This window comes from Pseudorasbora parva, chromosome 24, assembly GCF_024679245.1.
Source record: "Pseudorasbora parva isolate DD20220531a chromosome 24, ASM2467924v1, whole genome shotgun sequence".
Taxonomy (NCBI): Eukaryota; Metazoa; Chordata; class Actinopteri; order Cypriniformes; family Gobionidae; genus Pseudorasbora; species Pseudorasbora parva.
Genome location: NC_090195.1, coordinates 27,696,714 through 27,718,420, shown reverse-complemented (window position 1 = coordinate 27,718,420; position 21,707 = coordinate 27,696,714). Strand labels below are relative to the sequence as shown.

The window sequence follows — 21,707 nt, the reverse complement described above, 5'->3', positions numbered from 1 at the left end:
GCGTGTTACAACTAACCCCGCATTAGGTTGTTCCCCGCGTCCCCTATGTTTTAGAGTACTGTAACAAAGTTCTTAATGTGAGGAAGGAAGAGGACACGGGGGTCGGCTGGACGGTTGATGTTCTTTTATTTCTTAACTCAATATTCAAAAGCACACTTAGAAGTGTGGAGATTATTTCCTACTCCAAACACTCGCGATCACTTCCGGGTCGGTACTTCCGGCTTCCGGTTTCTCAGTCTGTGTTTCAGCATCAACCGTCCGTCTCTCTCTCCCCCTGGTCTCTGGTTCCGCCGAGGTTTTATACCCTCTCCGCGCTCATTACTGGAACAAGAGACAGGTGTTATTAATCTGCTTCCAACCCCCACTTACCGCTCGTCCCGCGGCTCTCTCTCCCGCTGCAGACCTCGCTGAACCACGCCCCCCTTGCCACAAGTACTTTTTTTTATTTTTTTTATGCAAAGTAAATGTTATTTCCAAAAGCATTAGAGCATTACGTTTTTAGCGCCTCTCATCGGACACTTTATAATGCAAAAGATCGTGATATACACCAACAACCAACGTAACCAATGTTCATCTGTTGTGAAAAAGAAAATTTAACGCACTTTTAGCACCTTTCTAGCATAATTTTCATAGAAGCTTGTTTCGGCTACATAACAAAATACGATCTCGATTGCAGTCTCACAATTCTGAATTTTTTCCTCCAGTTTATATCTTACGATTAAGAAATAGCCACAAAACGTGTTAGTGGAGTATAAAATAATATGATATATTCATCTGAAATTTAAATAACATTTGTATAATATATTTCATATAGGCTCCAACCCAGAGGATAAATAAAACCTGTTGTTTTCTGCAGACAAAGAAGGGCCTGGTTTATTTGTCTGTCGGATATTCACTCTGCATTAATCCTGCTTCTCCTTTGAAAAAATGTTCTCTGCTCCAGTATAGTGTCATAACATGTTTCCTACAGAACAATTTGTCAAACTCCTCTTGAGCCACCATTGAGTGGACACAAAACCCACACAATGTGACACTCTCCACATCTGTCCACAGGATACTGAATCCTCAAAGGCTTCAGAGATAATACAGGTTTCCCTTCACACCTCTATGTTCCTGCCATTGTCACACATTGTCATAAAGATAATAATACCGTGATGTGTCCTTCCTTAGGGAGAAAACTGATGGTGTTGTCCTTACATATATCTCATTACACTGTGAGGAACAGTGGGCAAGGCTGCCATCAACCACTGAACATTACGGTCACGACAGACATAAGTCCTGTAGACCTCAGGTGTCAGGTAAGAAGCCTAGAACTTGATTTTAGGCATTACAAGAACTGTGAATGTGCAAACGTATAAGGCCTACAAAACAACATTCATTCAATCATTCCCTCAGCTAAATCACTACCTACTGCACATATACAAAACTCATCATACAGTCGGCTAAACAGAAGTGTCTGTCAGCAGAGGATCTTTTTTTAATTGCTTTACAAAAGCATCCAATAAGCGTATCTATCAAAACACATGCCATTTGTATGTGTAATTCAACTGTAATTCGTTCAAAAACGGAATTAGACAGCAATCTGCTAAACATATTAAAGGAACACTCCACCGTTTTTAGAAATAGGGCATATTCAACTTCTTTACTACATTTAGATATGTGGGCAAACGCATTTTTTTTTTTTTTTATCACTGCTCTCATCCTCACATCCTCCGGCTGTTGAGCGATCACAGTGTGTTGCGTGATATCTCTGTGCCCAAGTAACAGTGCTTCGCCTGTGCTTCCCCATATTATAGTCCCAAGTTAATAATTGCCTAGGAAATCACCTAGTCTTAATCTGCTATTTGTACTCGATGTGAATATGCAAGCCACAAGAAGTAATTAGGTGGGGGTTTTTTTTGTTGTTGTTTTTGGATCACTTCTACTCGGACATGCTTGCTGGCAACATAGGATTCCATTCATTATGCTAAGCTAAGCTAGCGGCGACCCTGCCAAACTAAAACAATGCATCCACTGAGACAACAATGCTTTTGCCCACATATCTAAATGTAGGAAAAAAGTTGAATAAGCCCTATTTCTAAAAACGGTGGAGTGTTTCTTTAAGTAATTCTGCATTTCTGTAAGAATTTTCAGTTTCTTAAAAAAAATGTAACCTATTTTTTTGAAAAAAGAAGTGTTCTTAATTTAACTGAATGTGAACTTGTAGTGTACTTCAAATCTTAAAAGTATAAAATGCGCTTAAAGATAATATAATAATAAGCAAGCGGCTATTTGCTAGTAATTATGCCCAAACAGAAACTGTTCAGACCAATGAAATCATCAGGGCGGGCTTTAAACGATGGTGGACGGATGATAAACAGTAACGTAATCATCCATGTCATTAAAGGGGCTTGGATTAAATTTGTTCAAATCCTAAAGGGAGAGCTTGTTCATATATGCATTCACCTTCACTATTTCTCTCTGAAATGATGATCATGTTGGTAAGTAACTGTGTATTCTTGAATTTTTTATTTTACAACCCCAGCAAAGATTGTTTATTCCAGCGTGCGTGCAGACAGGGTTGCAAAGTTTTTACAACAAAACCCGCCAACTACTAGCCCAAAACAATAGCTTCTCGGGGGGTTCTCCGTAAACAAATTGCGTCTGGAAGGTAAAATGTGTGTTATTTTGGCAAGCTTGCCTGCTAAAATTTGCATTTCTGGGTCTATATCACATAATTGAGGCCGCATCGATTCAACCCGCAGACATGGAAAACAACCCGCAGAAAAAAACGCAGACTTGGCAACACAGTGCAGTTGAGTTCTGTTGACGTTTGACAACTAACGTTATGCGTCGCTTCGTTGCTCTAATTGGTTGCAATGGAGTTGCAAATTGAGGTCTTTTCTGGTTAGGATGAAACGGGCCCCATAATTACAGCCCAATGGAGCATTATTAGGCCCTGTCCACACGAACACGGGTATTTTCAAAACCGCAGCTTTTTCTACGCGGTTTGGCTGTTCGTCCACACGCAAACGCTGTATCCGGTTACTAAAACCGGACTTTTTTGAAAACTCCGGCCAGGGTGAAGATTTTTAGAAACTCCGGTTACAGCGTTGTCGTGTAGATGGTGAAACCGGAGATTTCGTTTTTTTAAATTGAAGTGCGCACCGTTCTCTCCTTTGACGTCAGATTTTCCACATCTCCTTTTGATTTACGTGAGTCGATTCTATGCGGTAGACTCCACTAACAGCGCTTATCACATGTATATCCTACAGATGTTCAGTTATTTCATTGTATTGCAGAACAAAGGCGCCAGAATGCAATAATACAAAATAGTAAAGCAAGTGTGTGAAGCTATTACAGTCCACTTCTGCCCTGCACCTGTGTATACAGTTACCTGTCACTGAGTCCAAAGTAAAGGAACTTGTAGAAGGGTTTCACTTGAGCCCATGGCATCCCTCAGTCAGTGCAATGTGCATCGGTGCAGTGAATGGGACCCATGTGGAAATCAGGCAGCCAATCATAGCGTAGTTTTGCGTTCTCATGTGGACAGATTTTTTTTTTTTAAACCGTGCTTGTGTGGACGCGATTGTTTTTTAAAACGGAGGAGGAAAAACTCCGGTAATAAAAATACCCGTGTACGTGTGGACTAGGCCTTAGACTCATATTCTGACTAGAATTGATTATGACCACGTCAGGCTAATATATTATATTTACAAAATGTAAAAGTAGTTGTTCTTTGCAATGTGTACTTTATTTTGACAGATACATACTATTTGCACCTCAGTATTGTTGTACATTAACAGAATGCAATAATAACAGTGTAAATGATTATATTTATTAAAATGTATAAATGGATGCCGCCTTAATGGGACAATTAAAAAAGCCCTCCCTGCAGACATTTCGTAAGGCACTTTATTTCCACTTTTTGAACATTTTCTTATTTTTTTTTATTGAAAGTAAATGCCTTTCTGATGTGACATGTGATAGTGAAAAGGGAGAAGAGCAAGGAATGAAATAAAATACACTTTTATATAAAGTGGACCTTCAATGAATGCACACTTCATCATACACACTTTTCATAATAATGGGCCTGTCCAAATACCCACACTTAGCGCCTCTTGTCACTTGTCTATTTGCAATAACATGCTTCCTGTATTTTGTCCAAGTGTTCGAGTGGGTGTGAAGCCCGCAAGTGTGTTAAGAACTTTTGATTACCGAATGGAACACACTTACAGTGTTGTAAAAATGTGCGTATTTACAGAGGTTTGTTTTGATTTCCAATACTTTGAATTTTAAAATAAATGTCTAAATATCTGTACAGTAATTCAACAGATGACAGAATTTAGAAATTGTAGTGCTTCTAATAAAGTGACAAAAAGCAGTTGCAAATGTTGTACAAAATACACACACACACACACACACACATTTGTTTTTTGTGACATATGGGTACATTCCATAGGCTTCATGGTTTTTATACTGTACAAACCATATTTTCTATCCCCCTACACTGACCATACCCCTACCCCTAAACCTACCCATCACAGGAAATATTTTGCATTTTTACTTTCTAAAAAAACCCTCAACCTGTATGATTTATAAGCATTTTTAAAACTGGGGACATGGCCAATGTCCTCATATTTCACCCTCTCCTTGTAAAACCTATGTCATACCTATGTCATTATACACATTTGTGTCCTCATATGCCACAAAAACATTCTCCCCACACACACACACACACACACACACACATAACACGTACTAAACGCAGAAGATACATATGCAAGTAATCGCAGTTTTCACAAAAATTTTCATTTTCAAAAGTGCGACTGTCATATCAATGAACGCTCAAACACAAAACGTTTTCCATTTTTAGTTTAAAACAGTATCTTGTAAATGGCCTCTTACAGTGGAATGTACTTTTTGATTTAAAGCTAATCTGTGTGATACATTCCCCAATCTAGCGGTGTAAAGGTATATGACCATCCAGTAAATAATAGTTTCAGTTCCTCTCCATTCTAATTTCGTTTTAACTTCTACGGTGGCCAATTTAGTCCAAGATTAACATGGCAATCCCCCTCTTCACATTCGATACGGTGCCATCAAGTGTTAAAACACGAAAGGCGAAGCTTGAATTTATGGGTATGTCCCTTTTTGGCTAATGTACTTTCAAGATGGAGGAGCAACATGGCGACCGGCATTCGAACCCCTCACCCGTATGTATTTTCAATGGCATATTATAAACTTACGAGAATACTTTATTACTTGAAAGAAGTACATTAATGAGCACATATATTTTTGAAAGAAATAAGTGTTTTTAGCTAAGAATAAACTAAAAAGTTACACAGTGTAGCTTTAAATGAAAAAATCTATATTTGGCAAACAATAACAGGAACTTCCTTCCAAAACTGTGGCATTACTTTTAAACGCATGAATGTTTCAGCAATCATTATTACATATCTGGGTCTTTAGTGACCAGGATCTATATCTAACATGGATGGACCGCTACCTTTCACAATAATATAAAACTCACTTTATATTAAACGGGTGATGAACTGAGAAATCAACTTTCAATCAGCTTTTGATATATTAAAGGTCATGGTAAAATAAGAATATCCTGTCAAAGAAAAGCTTTTATAGAGACCAGGCCCAGAAAACACTCGTGTTCGCATTTGACTGACGAAACACGCCTCTACAGAATAATAAGCATGTGTAATTCAGTAGCCCTGCCCACCAACTCATCGGATCACGCTAGCCAGCAGCAATAAACATGCTGAAGAATATAGCAAGATATTACACTATTCCTGGTTCTGGAAAAACCTACAGTCTATGGGAAGAACACAGTCGTTGCATAAGCTTTTTTCGGATCCTAATATTAGGAATGTGTGGTTGAACTTTATTTTTAATGAAGTTCCAGCTGATGTGGGGAAGACATGGAGTTTGCTTCATTTCACGGCGGGATCGTTTGTAAACAAATCTCACAATGCTATTTCTTCTACAATAGTATTGCATCGTTATAGATAATTTTGCTTATGTGTATGTGTCTAACAGAACATACCTTTAGCATGCTGGACTCAGACATGTATGGGCCACATCCCGGGGCTGTGTGTTTTCCAGACAGGCTACCAAAATGTAAGCCCGTCGGCAGGCCGATGAATCTCATTATATTACTTTCTGTTGTTCACTCTCTCTGGACTTGACATTTGAAGGGCGCAAGTGTATGTGTATGTTTATGTGTGTGCGCACGGTTCGCACTTATACCGATAGATCATATAGGCTATGTAATACAAAAATAATAGTCCAATCAATCGCGGGTGGATGAGAAATAAATCATTGTGTTTGTTTGATAAAGAGGTACTTGAATCGTTCCAGTTGCCGCTTTCAAAACAACCCATCCCTCATTTGAACTGAACTGACAGGGGCCTAGATATGACAGGACTGGAGCTGAAGCTCATTAAATATGCAAATATTATCCAATCCTAGCCGTGGGCGTTTACTTTCAAGTCTCCAGTGCGGCACTCCCATCAAAAATAGTGTATAGAGAGAGAGAGAGAGAGAGAGAGAGAGAGAGAGAGAGAGAGAGAGAGAGAGAGAGAGAGAGAGAGAGAGAGAGAGAGAGAGAGAGAGAGAGAGAGAGACTGAAAACTTTTTTTATTATTATTAAACATTATATAAAAAGAAACATTTTTTTCCTTGTTATATTGAGAAGTTTGATGTCTATCTTTAAAAAAAAATGAATGAAATGAAAAAGTGATCTATAAACTTTACATTATACCAGAACATTATATGGGAGAATGTTGCATGATTGTATTCTGAAGTGCAAAATAAAGGGGATCCTGCAGAGAGGTCTACTACTGAATGGTTAAAGCAGAACAAATGTAATGTTTTGAAATGGCAAGAGTCAAAGTCCTGACTTAAACCCAATATAAATATTATGGAAGTAACAAGCTATGTTGAAGGGAGCACCGAACCAATGTTCAGGACTTATTCAGGTTTGGTTGCTGTAATTTTTTTCTCAAGGGAGGTCAAAGATCACCGCATATGTGAATCTCCCTTTAGTACTTTATATATAAAAAACAAATACTCTTAGATTGTTTTTGTGTTCACCCCAACACAAATGTTCAGTGAAAATAAAATGAACGAATGGCTAAATGTATCTGGTCAAAACAATAAAAGCATTCACATGGCATCAATGCAACAGTTCTTGTCTTTTTTTTTTACACTGAAGAAAACTCTCAATTGATCTCAATGTAGGTCAAATATATGCACAGAATTTTACAAGAATTAAAAAGAAAATGTCCTAACATCACTATACAGCTGTCTCTGGGTAATTTAGATAAAGTAGTTTAACTTCAAAAGAGCAGCTTTAATTTAGTTGTTTTCTTACAGGTAATTATATTTCGACTTCAGCCAAGATGCCATGTTTACCTGCATACTGTCGCTCCCGATGCCATTATCAAATCATTGGCGGAGAAAATGTCACAGACACAAACACTCATTAATTTGATCCAAATGAAACATGACAGTTTCTCTCTCAATATCAGACAGGCATCTCTCAGCAGTGCATACTTCACATCCCAGCTGGCATTTTAACATTGAGCCACTGTTGAATCAACGTCAGGTGCCAGTGTTGGATAACCGTTGAATTTTGTTTAGATTTTGCAAATCTAATCAACGTTGAAATGGCAACGTCTTTCCAATGTCATGTTTCTCAACATAGGTGAATTTGCCAACATTGAAACAATATTGATTTTAGTTTAGATTTTGCAAATCTAATCAACGTTGAAATGGCAACGTCATTCCGACGTCATGTTTCTCAACATAGGTGAATTTGCCAACATTGAAACAATATTGATTTTAGTTTAGATTTTGCAAATCTAATCAACGTTGAAATGGCAACGTCTTTCCAATGTCATGTTTCTCAACATAGGTGAATTTGCCAACATTGAAACAATATTGATTTTAGTTTAGATTTTGCAAATCTAATCAACGTTGAAATGGCAACGTCATTCCGACGTCATGTTTCTCAACATAGGTGAATTTCCCAACATTGAAACAATATTGATTTTAGTTTAGATTTTGCAAATCTAATCAACGTTGAAATGGCAACGTCATTCCGACGTCATGTTTCTCAACATAGGTGAATTTCCCAACATTGAAACAATATTGATTTTAGTTTAGATTTTGCAAATCTAATCAACGTTGAAATGGCAACGTCATTCCGACGTCATGTTTCTCAACATAGGTGAATTTGCCAACATTGATTTAAGTTTAGATTTTGCAAATCCAATCAACGTTGAAATTTCAACGTCACTATAAAGTCCTGCTTTTCAACATAGTTTTTGTTAAACTGTTTTCATTGAAGTATTGATGTGTTCAACAGCAACACCAAACACCTTGAAATGGATACATAAACACTAAGTTTGCAAACACGCACAGTCAGCTTGGAAGAAGCCAATTGGTCAAAGGAAGACCAGGAAGAAGATTAATAAAGACATTTCACTGACGTAGGAAACATGCTTTATTACATAGCTGCAATTGTGCCAACCTTTAACACCAATTGTACACATGTCAAACTTTTACTTTACCCAAAAATTCTGTCATTAAAGGGTTAGTTCACCCAAAAGTGAAATTGAGGTCATTAATGACTCACCCCAATGTCATTCCAGACCCGTAAGACCTCCATTCCTCTTCAGAACACAGTTTAAGATATTTTATATTTTAGTCCCAGAGCATTGTGGCGATCCGAATCATTGATTCATGGCTGTTTGAATCTTTATTTGAGGTTTGAAAACAAACGCAGAAGAGAAAACAATGCTGAATAAAATCGTACTTTTTTTTATTTTTGGACCAAAATGTATTTTCGACTCTTCAAGAGATTCTAATTAACCAACTGATGTCACATATGGACTACTTTGATGATGTTTTTATTCCCTTTCTAGACATGGACAGTAAAGTGTGCATACTGCATTATGCTCTGGGACTAAAATATAAAATATCTTAAACTGTGTGTGAAGATGAACGGAGGTCTTACGGGTGTGGAACAACATTAGGGGGAGGAGTTAATGACATCAATTTCATTTTTGGGTGAACTAACCCTTTAAATGACTCGCCTTGTCGCTCCACACCCGTAAGACCTTCGTTCATCTTCGGAACACAGTTTAAGGTATTTTATATTTAGTCCAAGAGCTTTCTGTCCCTTCATTGAAAATGTATGTACGGTATACTGTCACTTTTTATGTTGTTGTTTTTTTTGGACCAAAATGTATTTTCATTGCTTTCATTGCAAAAATTCTATCCAACCCACTGATGTCACATATGGACTACTTTGATGATGTTATTATCTTTCTGGTCCTTCTGGACATGGACAGTATACCGTACATACATTTTCAATGGAGGGACAGAAAGCTGAAAGAAGACTAAACACAGCTGGTTAAGTCTTCCTTTCTTGTTACTTCTTTCTGCTACCGCCACCAGTCCTCTCAGGTGCATATTTCAAGTCTTTGGCCATGTATTCGTCTACTTTCATTGGCTTTTTAAGCTCAAGACCACATCTGATGAGAAAAACAAAAAAAACAGATCAGTATTAGCAAACACTACTCTCTCAAATTAAAATATTTAGCAAATATCAACTTTTGTGGCATTGCCAATGATCAAAGTATATCAATTAGTATTGATCAACATGCAAGGTCATTGATAATCATGTGCTTGAGCGAGCAACAAAAGGCAGTTGGTAGTAACCCTTGCTGCAGGTAGAGAAGTTAGTCTAGAGCCCAGAATGGAGTATTTTATATATATATATATATATATATATATATATATAAAAGTTTGGACACATTACTATGTGTAATGTTTTTGAAAGAAGTTTCTTCTGCTCATCAAGCCTGCATTTATTTGATCAAAAATACAGTAAAAAAAAAAAAAAAGTAATATTGTGATCTTATTACAATTTAAATATTTGGTTTTCAATTTATTATATGTTAAATTACAATTTATTTCTGTGAAAAGCTGAATTTTCAGTATCATTCCTTCACCGTCACATGATCCTTCAGCAATCATTCTAATATTCTGATTTATTATGAGTGTTGGAAACAGTTATGCTGCTTAATATATTTGATGAATAAAAGGTTTAAAAGAACTGCATTTATTCAAAATAAAAACATTTTCAAATAATATAAATCTCCTTTACTATCAATTTAACACAGTGTTTCTCAAACTTTTTCAGCCAAAGGACCACTTTATCTTCCAATTTTTTTCTGAGGACCACCTACAAAATCCCACTCTAACACGCCCCCCAAAACCAACAAAATAGGAAGGATAAGCTAAATTTAAGTTTAATATGCAACTGTTTCAAGTCAAAAACGAATCATTCAAACATAAATGCAATGATTTGATCAGAAATTATTATATACATTTTATATATAAAAAGTCTTCCACATAAACCTGTATTTAAATTTTACAAAAATGTAACAAAAAAATAAGTTAAGGGTTAGTTACTTTCAGATTCAAATAGATGGTTGGGTTAGGTATGGGGACAACTTAACGTTAAAGGAGACTTTCAGGTCGTTTTTCCAAATCTCTGGAAAAAAGAAGAAAGAAGAATGTGACGTGCTAAAGATGTATAGATATTCTTATGCCTCTCCCTGATTGGGTAACGGTAGTACAAGACAAAAACATTCAAACTGATCTAATATGTATAACGTTAGCTTCATGGAGCGTACACACATACACGCCGGTGGAACGACGGACTAACGGCAGTTCGCGGTTAAACTAGTCTGCCCATACGTCTACACACACACAGATAAGAACGGCGTTTGACGGTTAGCTAGCACTAACTCCGGTTCGTGGTTAAACTACGTTAGTCTGCCCATATAAACACATTATTAATTAACACAATACGTATATGGACCAGAGTCAGGCTCACTCAACATTTATTTAGGAATTTTCTAGTTATAAAATGTGACTTCAAAAACTTTGCTTACCGTCTGAGCTGTTATGCCCAAATTCAGTCGAATCGGTCCAGGTCAGAACCATAGACTGTAAAAAAATGGACGTAGTGTCCGTGACGTCACCCATAGGATTCTGATAAGCCGTTCTGAAGCTTAAAGTATGGACGAGCTGGGCGTTGCCATCTTGTGAGCGAGTCATCGCGTGTCACTCCCCGATAACAGAAAATGGGCAAAAAGGCGGGATGTGCGCGGAGCTGAGGTGACGCAGTAACTATAGACGGCGGATAAATGGCTATCCACTTGTAACCACGCCCTTAATTATGCAGAACTTTAAGGCTTTTTTAAAACGTAAACGAATGAGTTATAAAAAAATTCACCCCCCTCAGAGTTGTCATGAAGATCAAAATTAGCCTTATAAGCCAAAACCACAATTTGTACCAGGCTGTAAACATGTTTTTTTCTGCTTTAAAGTTGAGAATTTTAACATGGGGCTCAATGAGATTCTGCTCCCTTCTGGAGCCTGTCCCTAGTGGCCAGTTGAGGAATTGCAGTTTACATTACTTCCGTATTGGCTTCAAGAGAGATCGCGGGAGGTTGCCGCTTGGTCAGAACCTGCGAGGCTGACGATGACGACACAGACCCACTTCGCGCACGCGCAAGCAGGTGTTGTGTGGAAGTCGCTGTCCTCCAATCAAGCCATACATCTTGTATTCGTGTGTGTGTGTGTGTGTGTGTGTGTGTGTGTCCGTCCATATGTGTGTCTATATATATATATATATATATATATATATATATATATATATATATATATATATATATATATATGTGTGTGTGTGTGTGTGTGTGTGTGTGTGTGTGTGTGTGTGTGTGTGTGTGTGTGTGTGTGTGTGTGTATGTTTGTGTGTTATTTTTTTTATTTTAAGCGGTCTGTTAATTTTTTTCCAGAGCTGTGTAGGATATATATATATATAAAAATTGGAAAAAACCAACTGCTCTGGAAAAAAATTAACAGACCGCTTAAAATTAAAAAAATAACACACAAACATAGCTTAATTTTTCTTCTAGCTCTGGAAGAAAAATTAAGAGACCACTTAATATAAAAATTAACTTAATATATACAACTTAATATATAAAAATTAAAATGCACCAGAATGCAGGAAATCACATCTACAAAATGTAAAATTGTATGGGGGAAATGTATATCCCCAGACCCCCGCACAAACAGCCCCACATATAATATTTTCACCAGCCACCACTGCATATATTGTTCTTGTATGGAATGACTTACCAAAATGATCAATCGGACTTGCTGTCAAAGTAAGCCATAAGATGTAGAAAGTGCTCAACAAACGTTTAATTCAGAGTTGATATTTCAACGTTGTATCATTATTCATGTATCAACTCTTTTTCAACAGTTAATTGATCAGCATTGTTTGGACGTTGTTCCAACGTTATTTTTCTACTGATATATTTCAACAAAATTTTTAAAAGTCATGGTTGTAAAAATAATGTTGATTTGACGTACAACTCAAAACTTGTTGATATTTCTATGTTGAATTCTTAGTGAGTTAACAACACCAATTCAACTATTTGGTGTTCAACGTTGTTTTGAAGTTGAAACAATGTTTTTTCATAAACTGACATTATTTCAACTACATTTAAACGTTTAATGTCAGTCGAATGCCAGCTGGGATACTCTCCTTCAATCAGTGACCTTTCAGAGCATATGCAAAGCAAGAGTGGCATGTATGCAAATTAATAAGCAATTTTGGTGATACTGCGGCAATAAATAAACCATTTAAATAAATTATTTCAGCTTCATGGCACTGAATCTGTTTGGGGAACCAGCTATAGTACTAAATAAGTATTTGTTGAGGGTATTTAGCAGTTTTCTGATGAGCATGGATGGTACTGAAAAAAGATCAAGATCAATAGACACATATCTTACTCTGCATTGCAGTGCACATAACAGACAATCTGTTTGAACTAGAGCAGCGATCATCTTGGGGGGTTGGGGTATGGGGTATGCATCAATCAATAAGAAAGAATGATAGATGAGAATTATTCCACATTTATAGCCATGTCAAACAAAAGTGGGATCCAAGAAAAATCCACTTCAAATCGCACACCATCCAGTTGCATCATCAAATCAAATCTATTGTCAGTAAAATCCTGGGAATGCTGAGAACAGACTGAATTCCCAAAGCACTGCAGCTCTTTTGGGAACTCCAACAGAGAATTCAGATAGCCAAAGGGGAAACAGTGTGCATACTGTACATGCAACATTCCATTGATGCAACACTCCATTTGTATATTTGCGATCAAACTTCAGGGGGAAAAAACTCTATGCACATTACGGGAGCAAGAGTTACAACTGTGAGGTGCAGGTGTGCTGCATGTTCTGTACTGCTGTATGCATCTGTTAACCACACTAACAGTCTGCTCTTTCTTCTTACCCTGTGAGAAGACTATCCATATAGGCTATCTTGTCTCTATTTACTGTAGGCTACACTGTGTCTGTGAATAGTACTGAATTAAACCATGTGTTGTACAGCATTGTACACCAATCAGGCATACTATTATGACCACGGACAGGTGAAGTGAATAACACTGATTATCACTTCATCACGGCACCTGATAGTAGGTGGGATATATTTGGCAGCAAGTGAAGATTTGATGTGTTAGAAGCAGGGAAAATAGGCAAGCGTAAGGATTTGAGTGAGTTTGACAAAAGTCAAATTGTGATGGCTAGATGACTGGGTCAGAGCATCTCCAAAACTGCAACTCTCCGGGGTGCTCCCGGTCTGCAGTAGTCAGTATCTATCAAAAGTGGTTCAAGGAAGGAACAGTGGTAAACCGGCGACAGGGTCATGGGCGGCTAGGCCTCACTGATGTGTGGTCCAATCAAACAGACAAACTAATGTAGCTCAAACTGCTCAAGAAGTTAATGCTGGTTCTGACAGAAAGGTGTCAGAATACACAGTGCATCACAGTTTGTTGCGTATGGGGCTGCATAGCTGCAGACCAATCAGGGTGCCCATGCTGACCTCTGTCTACAGCCAAAAGCACCACTGTGCATATGAGCATCCGAACTGGACAACATAGCAATGGAAGAAGGTGGACTGGTCTGATGAATCATCTTTTCTTTTACATCACGTGTATGGCCGGGTGTGTGTGCATCGCTTAACTGGGGATCACATGGCAACAGGATGCACTATGGGAATAAGGCAAGTCAGCGGAGGCAGTGTGATGCTTTGGGCAATGTTCTCCTCGGAAACCTTGGGTCCTGCCATCCATGTGGATGTTACTCTGACATGTACCACCTACCCAAGCATTGTTGTAAACCATGTACACCCTTTTCCTGGAAACGGTATTCCCTGGTGGCTGTGGTCTCTATCAGCAGGATAATGTGCCCTTCCACAAAGCAAAAATGGTTCAGGAATGATTGGAGGAGCACAACAAGAAGTTTGAGGTGTTGACTTGGCCTCCAAATTCCCCAGATCTCAGTCCAAACAAGCATCTGTGGGATGTGCTGAACAAACAAGTCCGATCCATGGAGGCCCCACCTCGCAACTTACAGGACTTAAAGGATCTGGTTTTAACAATGTGGTGCCATATACCACAGCACACCTCCAGGGGTCTAGTGGAGTCCATGCCTCAACGGGTCCAGGCTGTTTTGGCAACAAAAGGGGGACCAACACAATAGCTGTGTCTCATTTCGTTAAATTTCGAAGGCTGCATCCTCCGGAGGACACATCCTGTGTAGGATGCAGTATACGAAGTGTCCTCAATCAGAATTAAACGAGACGTCCTTTGTAGGACACACAGGCAGGAAGTATCACGTTGCTATGCCAACACATTCAGCCTCGTTGCGCTCTCACACCAAATATGAATGAAAATTATTTATAACTTGAAAATTACTATGAAATGTTTCTTGTCTTGACAACAATGTACTGTTCTAAACGTTTAAGAAGCACTAAAGCGTTGTAATCCTGTTAACCACAACTATCTGTTTGAGGTAATAGAGCTTAAAAAATAAAAACAACCTTGAACTTACATTTTAAACACCACACCTACGCTCGCATGTATATCTGGAAGTGGTGCAGTTTTTTCATATAATATAAAAAAATATATATGACGGTTGTTAACGGCGACGCAAAGAATTATGGGTTATCTCCAGCCGTGAAGGCCGAAATCCTGTGAAAGAAGGACGCATTCGAAGGTCGCATTTGGAGTGTCCTTCTCATTTTTTTGAAATGAGACGGTCTTATGACGTATGCACCCTTCAAATGCGACCTCTGGAGGACGCAACCTTCTGAAATGAGCCACAGCTAATATTAGATCATAATGTTATGCCTGATCGGTGTATATTTAAAGGGGTCAAATAATGCCATTTTTGTACAAGTTAATATGATTATTTAGTGTCTAAATGATAAGTTTCTAATATAATTAAAAATTATCCTTAGTATTGTAAGAAAACACTAATTTTACCTGGTCAAAAACAGCTCTGTTTTCAGCAAGCCATTTCAGAGCATACAGCTTTAAATGCTAAAGAGCTTTGCTCACCCTGCCCCTCTGTTCTGTGTGGCGCTCCGACACACACACACACACACACACACACACACACACACACACACACACACACACACACACACACACACACACACGTGTGGAGATTTGCTTTGACAACAGTTGCGATATATATGTCTATGAGGATACATCATATCAATCAGGCGAGCTGGACGTTTCTGAATGGTTGGTTAACGTAATATCACTTTGATCTATCTTTGTATGCACTGGCAGGATAACGTTAGCGTAAATGCTATATGTTTATGTATACATTCATTGAAGTTCATTGACAGTTTGATGTTACAGCTAATGGTCATGAAAACCTTTTAAAAAACAGTAAATGTAGGCTTGTCAGTGATGCGTAACGTTATCTATGCAGTGTTAGGCATAACTGTCTGGGCTGAAGCACTGACATTAGGTCACCACAGGAATGTTTCAACAGACACCGTTATAAACCATCTAGCGTTACAAAAGTAAGCTTAGTGTAGTGTTACCAAGTTAACTTTATCACCAGCATACACAGTTTGTAATAACACAATAACCATAATGTGTTGTTCATTATAAACGTGGGATTATGAATTATTTCGAGAACATCATACATAGAAAGCATGCCGTAATGTAAGGTAACTTACCCTGTACACTTTAGCAGCATTGATAGTGAAGCGTGCACGCGTTTCAAAACTACACTCACTTCTTCTGGAGGGGCAGCAGGAAATGAATAGGAACTTTTTATTCAGGAGCAGCTTCTTAGCAAAACCTGCTTATTCCTGACCCTCATTTATAAAGCAGTCTGGTGAGAAATGATTTGTGTGGCACAACCATGAAAGCATTGACTTTGATCGGGGGGGATATTCCCTTCGAAAACAAAACTCAGCCACTGCGTCGTCAGCGGTTCGGATTTAGAAACATCAAAATGACTGCTGTGTTCGTTATTACGCCCAAGAACAGAACACCACAGTCGCTTAGACACCATTCTGCTCCAGTGTATAAACAATGGCGGACTATGATAACAGCTCACTCAGGCGGGTCTGAGGAGAAACGCTGCTGTCAATCAACAGTCGTGGGAGGGGCATCCGATCGTGTGACATCATAAGGAGATTTAAAAAAAAAAAAAAAAAAACACTTGATGGATTTTTATCATTAAAGGATGGTTGTGTACAGGCACTGCCAACACACATTTCCATTCCATTTGTAAAAGTGCATGTACCATTATGTTACCTTTTTATAACTGTATGATCTACAGAGATTCAGATAAATTAAATAAATAACCATTTTAAATGTAATTAATGTTGTCTTTGCTCCAAGGTCATATGCTGTCTTTTGTTTTGTTTAGTTATTTCAATTGTCCATATAATTATTGTTCATAGTGATTATAGCTTAAACAAAATAAAAGTAGTCCACATGACTTGTAGACCATATGACTCATTTTGGTAATCTAGTAATAATTTGTTATAAAATTGTAATAAAGATAGACCTAATCAAAGACCTTAGCCTTTAAAATGACATAAAATACAGTAACAAAGAGGCAGTAATTTTTGGTTCAAAAAAGTATCAAAAGCAAGTAATCGTATGGTTTCATAGAACAACACTGTTAAAATACACAATACAAAATACAAACCATCATCCTATGTCTATTATCTATTATAAAAAATGTCTGCGGATGGTGCCAACAGTCTGGTGTTGTTACACTTTAAAGCAGATCAAATCCTCATTTAATTCTAGTCAAACAACATTTAATTTAGGGCTGGACGATAAAACGATAACGCTTATTATCGTGAAATAATTTTCCTCAATAAAACGATAACAACAGTTTGATAAATTCTTGATGTAATGATTACAAGCTATGAGTAATGCTGTGCATGCGTATTGCAGACTGGTCTTCTGGGTGCCGCATGCAGTGTTGTTTTCAGTCACAGTGACTAACAGGCTTGGAGGATCGGACTGAAGTGGAGAGAGAAAAATGAGCGATAGAAGAAAACTCAGTGCTCATGACCAGCTCGGAGGACACAGATATCATTGACAAGAAATTTTTCTCAGCTTCAGTGGTTTGGAGATATTTTGGCTATCTGACATAAAACATAAGACGTACGTGCACTGCTTATCATAGGTTCACCACAAGAAATATAATTATTAAATTATCTTGTTTCTTCAAATTTCTTCCATATAGCATTGAGCCCAACACAGCAGTAAATCTACATTCGCATAATATCAGTTCACACAAATGCTTATCACCTTGTTAGTCGTAGTGGGTGACTTACAACAAGTTAACGTTACTAAACTATAAATCACTTTTGGAAAAATACATCGGTATCATCATTTTTTGTCTTTGGCGATGTATTAATGACTCAGCATTGCCTGTAACAAAAGAAATAGTTTCATCCGATGTTTAAAGTGAATAAAATAGACTTGACAGCCCTTACTGGAAATAAGCCCTTACTTATCTCTCCTGGCAAGCCCACTGTCAGGGAGGTGTGTGTGTGTGTGTGTGTCGGTGAGATGTGTGGTGGACCAATCCACTGTGAGACAAGAGAGGGAGGACTCAAAATGTTTCTAAACTTAAAACACATTTATTTTATTTTTAATTTTTTGCCTATTTGCATTTTTAGTGTTTTACTACTTACACAATTAAGTATATATAATTATATGATTTTTATATATATATATAGTGTAAAGTAAAAAAAAAAAATGCTGACCACAGTTCAGATATTTATAGTTCAGCATATGTTTGGCATGCTGACCAGAAATATATATTTTTGTTTATTGACAAACATTATCTTTAAGACACTTTGCATTTGCAGTCAGCAGTGCCAAATGTTATATCATTTCAGTTCTAAATTTTACTATGGATATTTGTTTTATATATTCTATTTATATTAATATTATTCTACTCAATTAATATAGTTTTTTATTAGTAATAAATAAATCTACCTTAGTTGTAATAAATTGTTCACCTGTTTGGGAAGTGTTTGTCATGTTTTGACAAGTCTACATCTTTCCCTCAGGGGCAAAAATATGCCTTTAAACTTTAAAGAAATAAAGTTTTTACATTTATCGTGATATTTATCGATATACACTGATATGGAAAATCATATAGTGATCATTTTTTGGGGCCATATCGTCCAGCCCTAATTCAAATGTTTACTTAATCTTTAATATTTTAATTGCATCAAAATACTTCTTTATGATATATGTGATATAAACACCACTGTAATTTCTTTAACATGAATATGTGGACATCAAAACAGGCAAACTCAGAGCGAAGGTTTAAACCTTGATGTTGAAATTGAGCATATTTGAACAGTTGCATATTTTGAAAAATCTTGATGCTTGTGTAGGTTTATAAATGATTTACCTGAAATGGTGCACATTGTGAAGAACAGCAGATGAACGTCATAAGCAACCCAAACTTGCTGCATATTCAGACATGTAAATGATAATAGTTCACATTGAGTCCTACATGTGATAGCTTTGCCTTTGTGTGAGGAACAGACAAAAACTGAAGTTGTAATTCAATAATAATCTTTCCCTCCATTCCAAATTGCAAATGGTATTGTCTGTTTTCCTTACGGAAATTGCAAATCTATTATATGACTTCAGAACTTATATAAAGCATGAGTCATATGAACTTTTTTTTTTTTTTTTTTTTTTTTGTACTGTGTTTCAACTGTTTTAAGAAAACTAAATGGCAGCCACACTTTTCAAAACGGTTATTGCCTTTTGTGATAAAGGCATCAACTGATCACTTATGCTTTAATTATGTACACCCATCACTTGGACTACCATGGGAAAAAAGGACAGTTAGCAATATTTTAGCTAAAGCTAAGTTTAAGACATTGTCGTCTTTAAGTTTGGAGAACATGCTGATCTAGATAGGCCTCCCTGCGGATCCACAAAGCCACAGATTGACATTTTAATGCTGCATGATTTGCAGGAAAGTTAAATATTTTTATTTGGCCTGTTTTTATATTATTTGTATTATTTATTAAAAGCATACTTCCTTGAGTGTGATAGCATATCCAGATGTTAGCAAACCTTATGTGACCCTGGACCACAAAACCAGTCATAAGTCACAAGGGTATATCTGTGGCAATAGCCAACAATACATTGTTTGGTTTAAAATGATCTATTTTCCTATTAGTTGTATATGTAAATAGTTGTATCTCAGTCAAATATTGCCCTATCCTAACAAACCATACATAAATGGGAAGCTTATTTATTCAGATGATGTGTACATCTCAAAATTATAAAACAAAACAAAATGTACCCTTATGAATAGTTTTGTGGTCCAGGGTCACAAAATTATAGACAGGCAGAGAGCCTGTCTGATTGGTTAAAAAGTCGTGGCCCCACGTGGTTTCTATACACCTAGCCTATTTTAGCTATGCAGTTTTTTAGCTATAAAGTACACATTTTTGTATTTCACTATACAATCAATTTCAGTGTGATCCTTGTTGAGTTTGAACCTACATCTAGTTAGTTACCAGGATACAGCTTCAATTATTTTCCATCTTGAAATGTGACTTGACACAACTGTCAACTTTCAGTTTACCCTTCAGTTTGTTTTTAAAAAACCAAACCAAAGCATAGTTAAATCCGCGACTTACTTTTCCTCCTTTTGAGCATCTTCTGTAAGTGTTTGTAGCTCCTGCGGTTTGATTCATTTTTCGATCACTGGAACAGTAGAGGGAATAAATCATAAACAAACACAAACATCCCATCACACACCACGTCTATATCGTGACGCGACGCGTCAAAACTAGAATGCTGCTGTTACTGCGCTCTTTTTTTTTACACATTTGAAAGACACAAGGTGAAAAACGCTTTTAGGTTTATATATATATATATATATATATATTATATATATTTATAGAGTTATATATATATATATATATATATATATATATATATATATATATATATATATATATATATATATATATATATATATAACTCTGCCCGCATCAAGTTTAAATTGCTTTTAAAAAGCGTCTCGTGAAGCCTTTTTTTTTTTTTTTTTTTTTTTTTTTTCGGAACGCAATTACGCGCCCCATGTAAAACTATTCACGCTGTAGGAGCGCACCGCGTTCTTGTTTACGCGTCGTGTTCAAGACCTCACACACACACACACACACACACACACACACAGAGAGAGAGAGACAATAACAGCACATTAGAATAAAATGCAACTTTACCTTTATCTTCAGTCTTCTTTTGATGGCTTTAAAGTATCGAGGACCTAAATTCATACACTCCTTCTGGATATTCCCACTGATAATCAAACACAGTCTAAAGAAAGTGTCCCAAGTCAGTTTTGTTTTCACAAAGCAAACGAGTCGTGTTGTCCTTATATTATTGTTAAGACCTCAAACATCCCTCGATAAGGAGTTGTTAGATGTCAAAGTGAAATCAGAAGACTGTGTGGTCATAAAAAGATGAGGAGAGATGAAGCAGAAGGTTTTGCTGCACATGGCTTGGAGAGATTGCTGGAGTTACTCGCTCTGCTCGCGCGCATCTTCAGAGAGGAGGAAACCACCAATTAAAACATTGCATAAATCCATTACGTGTGTGTCACTGAAGAATATGCAAATTGTATCCATATACTTACAAATTACTAAAAGAATGTAACGAATGTGAATAATATGATTATTACAATAATTCAATACAATAAAGGTTCTGATTGAAACAGCACAATATCTGATTGTAAACTAATCAAATAAGATATACTGAATAATCAGGATTTGCTACATAATTCCCCATAGATTCAATCTGCTTTATGAGAAAATGGAATCTGCTTCAGTTTGTGAGCCATGTCATGAAAACAAAATAACTCATATAAGATGGTAGCATATGTCTAATTGATAAGCAAGTGTATTATCATCTTTTATAAAAATAACTTGCTAAATGCTCTAACTACAACAGATTCCAAAAAGCATATTTGTCCATTAATGATCAGTCACTTTTTGATGAAATATTTTCACACAACATCAAAACACAAACCTCCACACACCATTAAACATCCATGAACACGTGGTAGAATTACATTTCTGATGATTGCATCAAGCTTACTCTATGTGTTTTCTTCAAGTTTAGGTTGATCTGAAAATACAGTATGCCACTTCATGAAAATAAAAGGGGTTGTAAATCGCATTTTGTGTTGATTTTAATCCCTCCAAACCTTTATGAAGTTCATACTCAAGTTCTGTGATCTCA

General features: G+C 36.9%; 1 protein-coding gene across 1 annotated transcript in view; it reads right to left on the bottom strand.

Annotated features, from left to right (window-relative positions):
• The window catches only part of dpp6a (dipeptidyl-peptidase 6a), a 673,440-nt gene extending 652,450 nt beyond the window's left edge, over positions 1-20,990 (bottom strand). The window contains exons 1-2 of the mRNA XM_067435535.1: positions 20,690-20,990; positions 20,102-20,168 (exon numbers count right to left, since the gene is read on the bottom strand). Of these exons, the coding sequence (XP_067291636.1) occupies positions 20,102-20,158 (57 nt within the window). The 5' untranslated portion in view covers positions 20,159-20,168; positions 20,690-20,990. The remainder of the gene's footprint in view (positions 1-20,101; positions 20,169-20,689) is intronic.
• Positions 20,991-21,707: the final 717 nt, after the last annotated feature.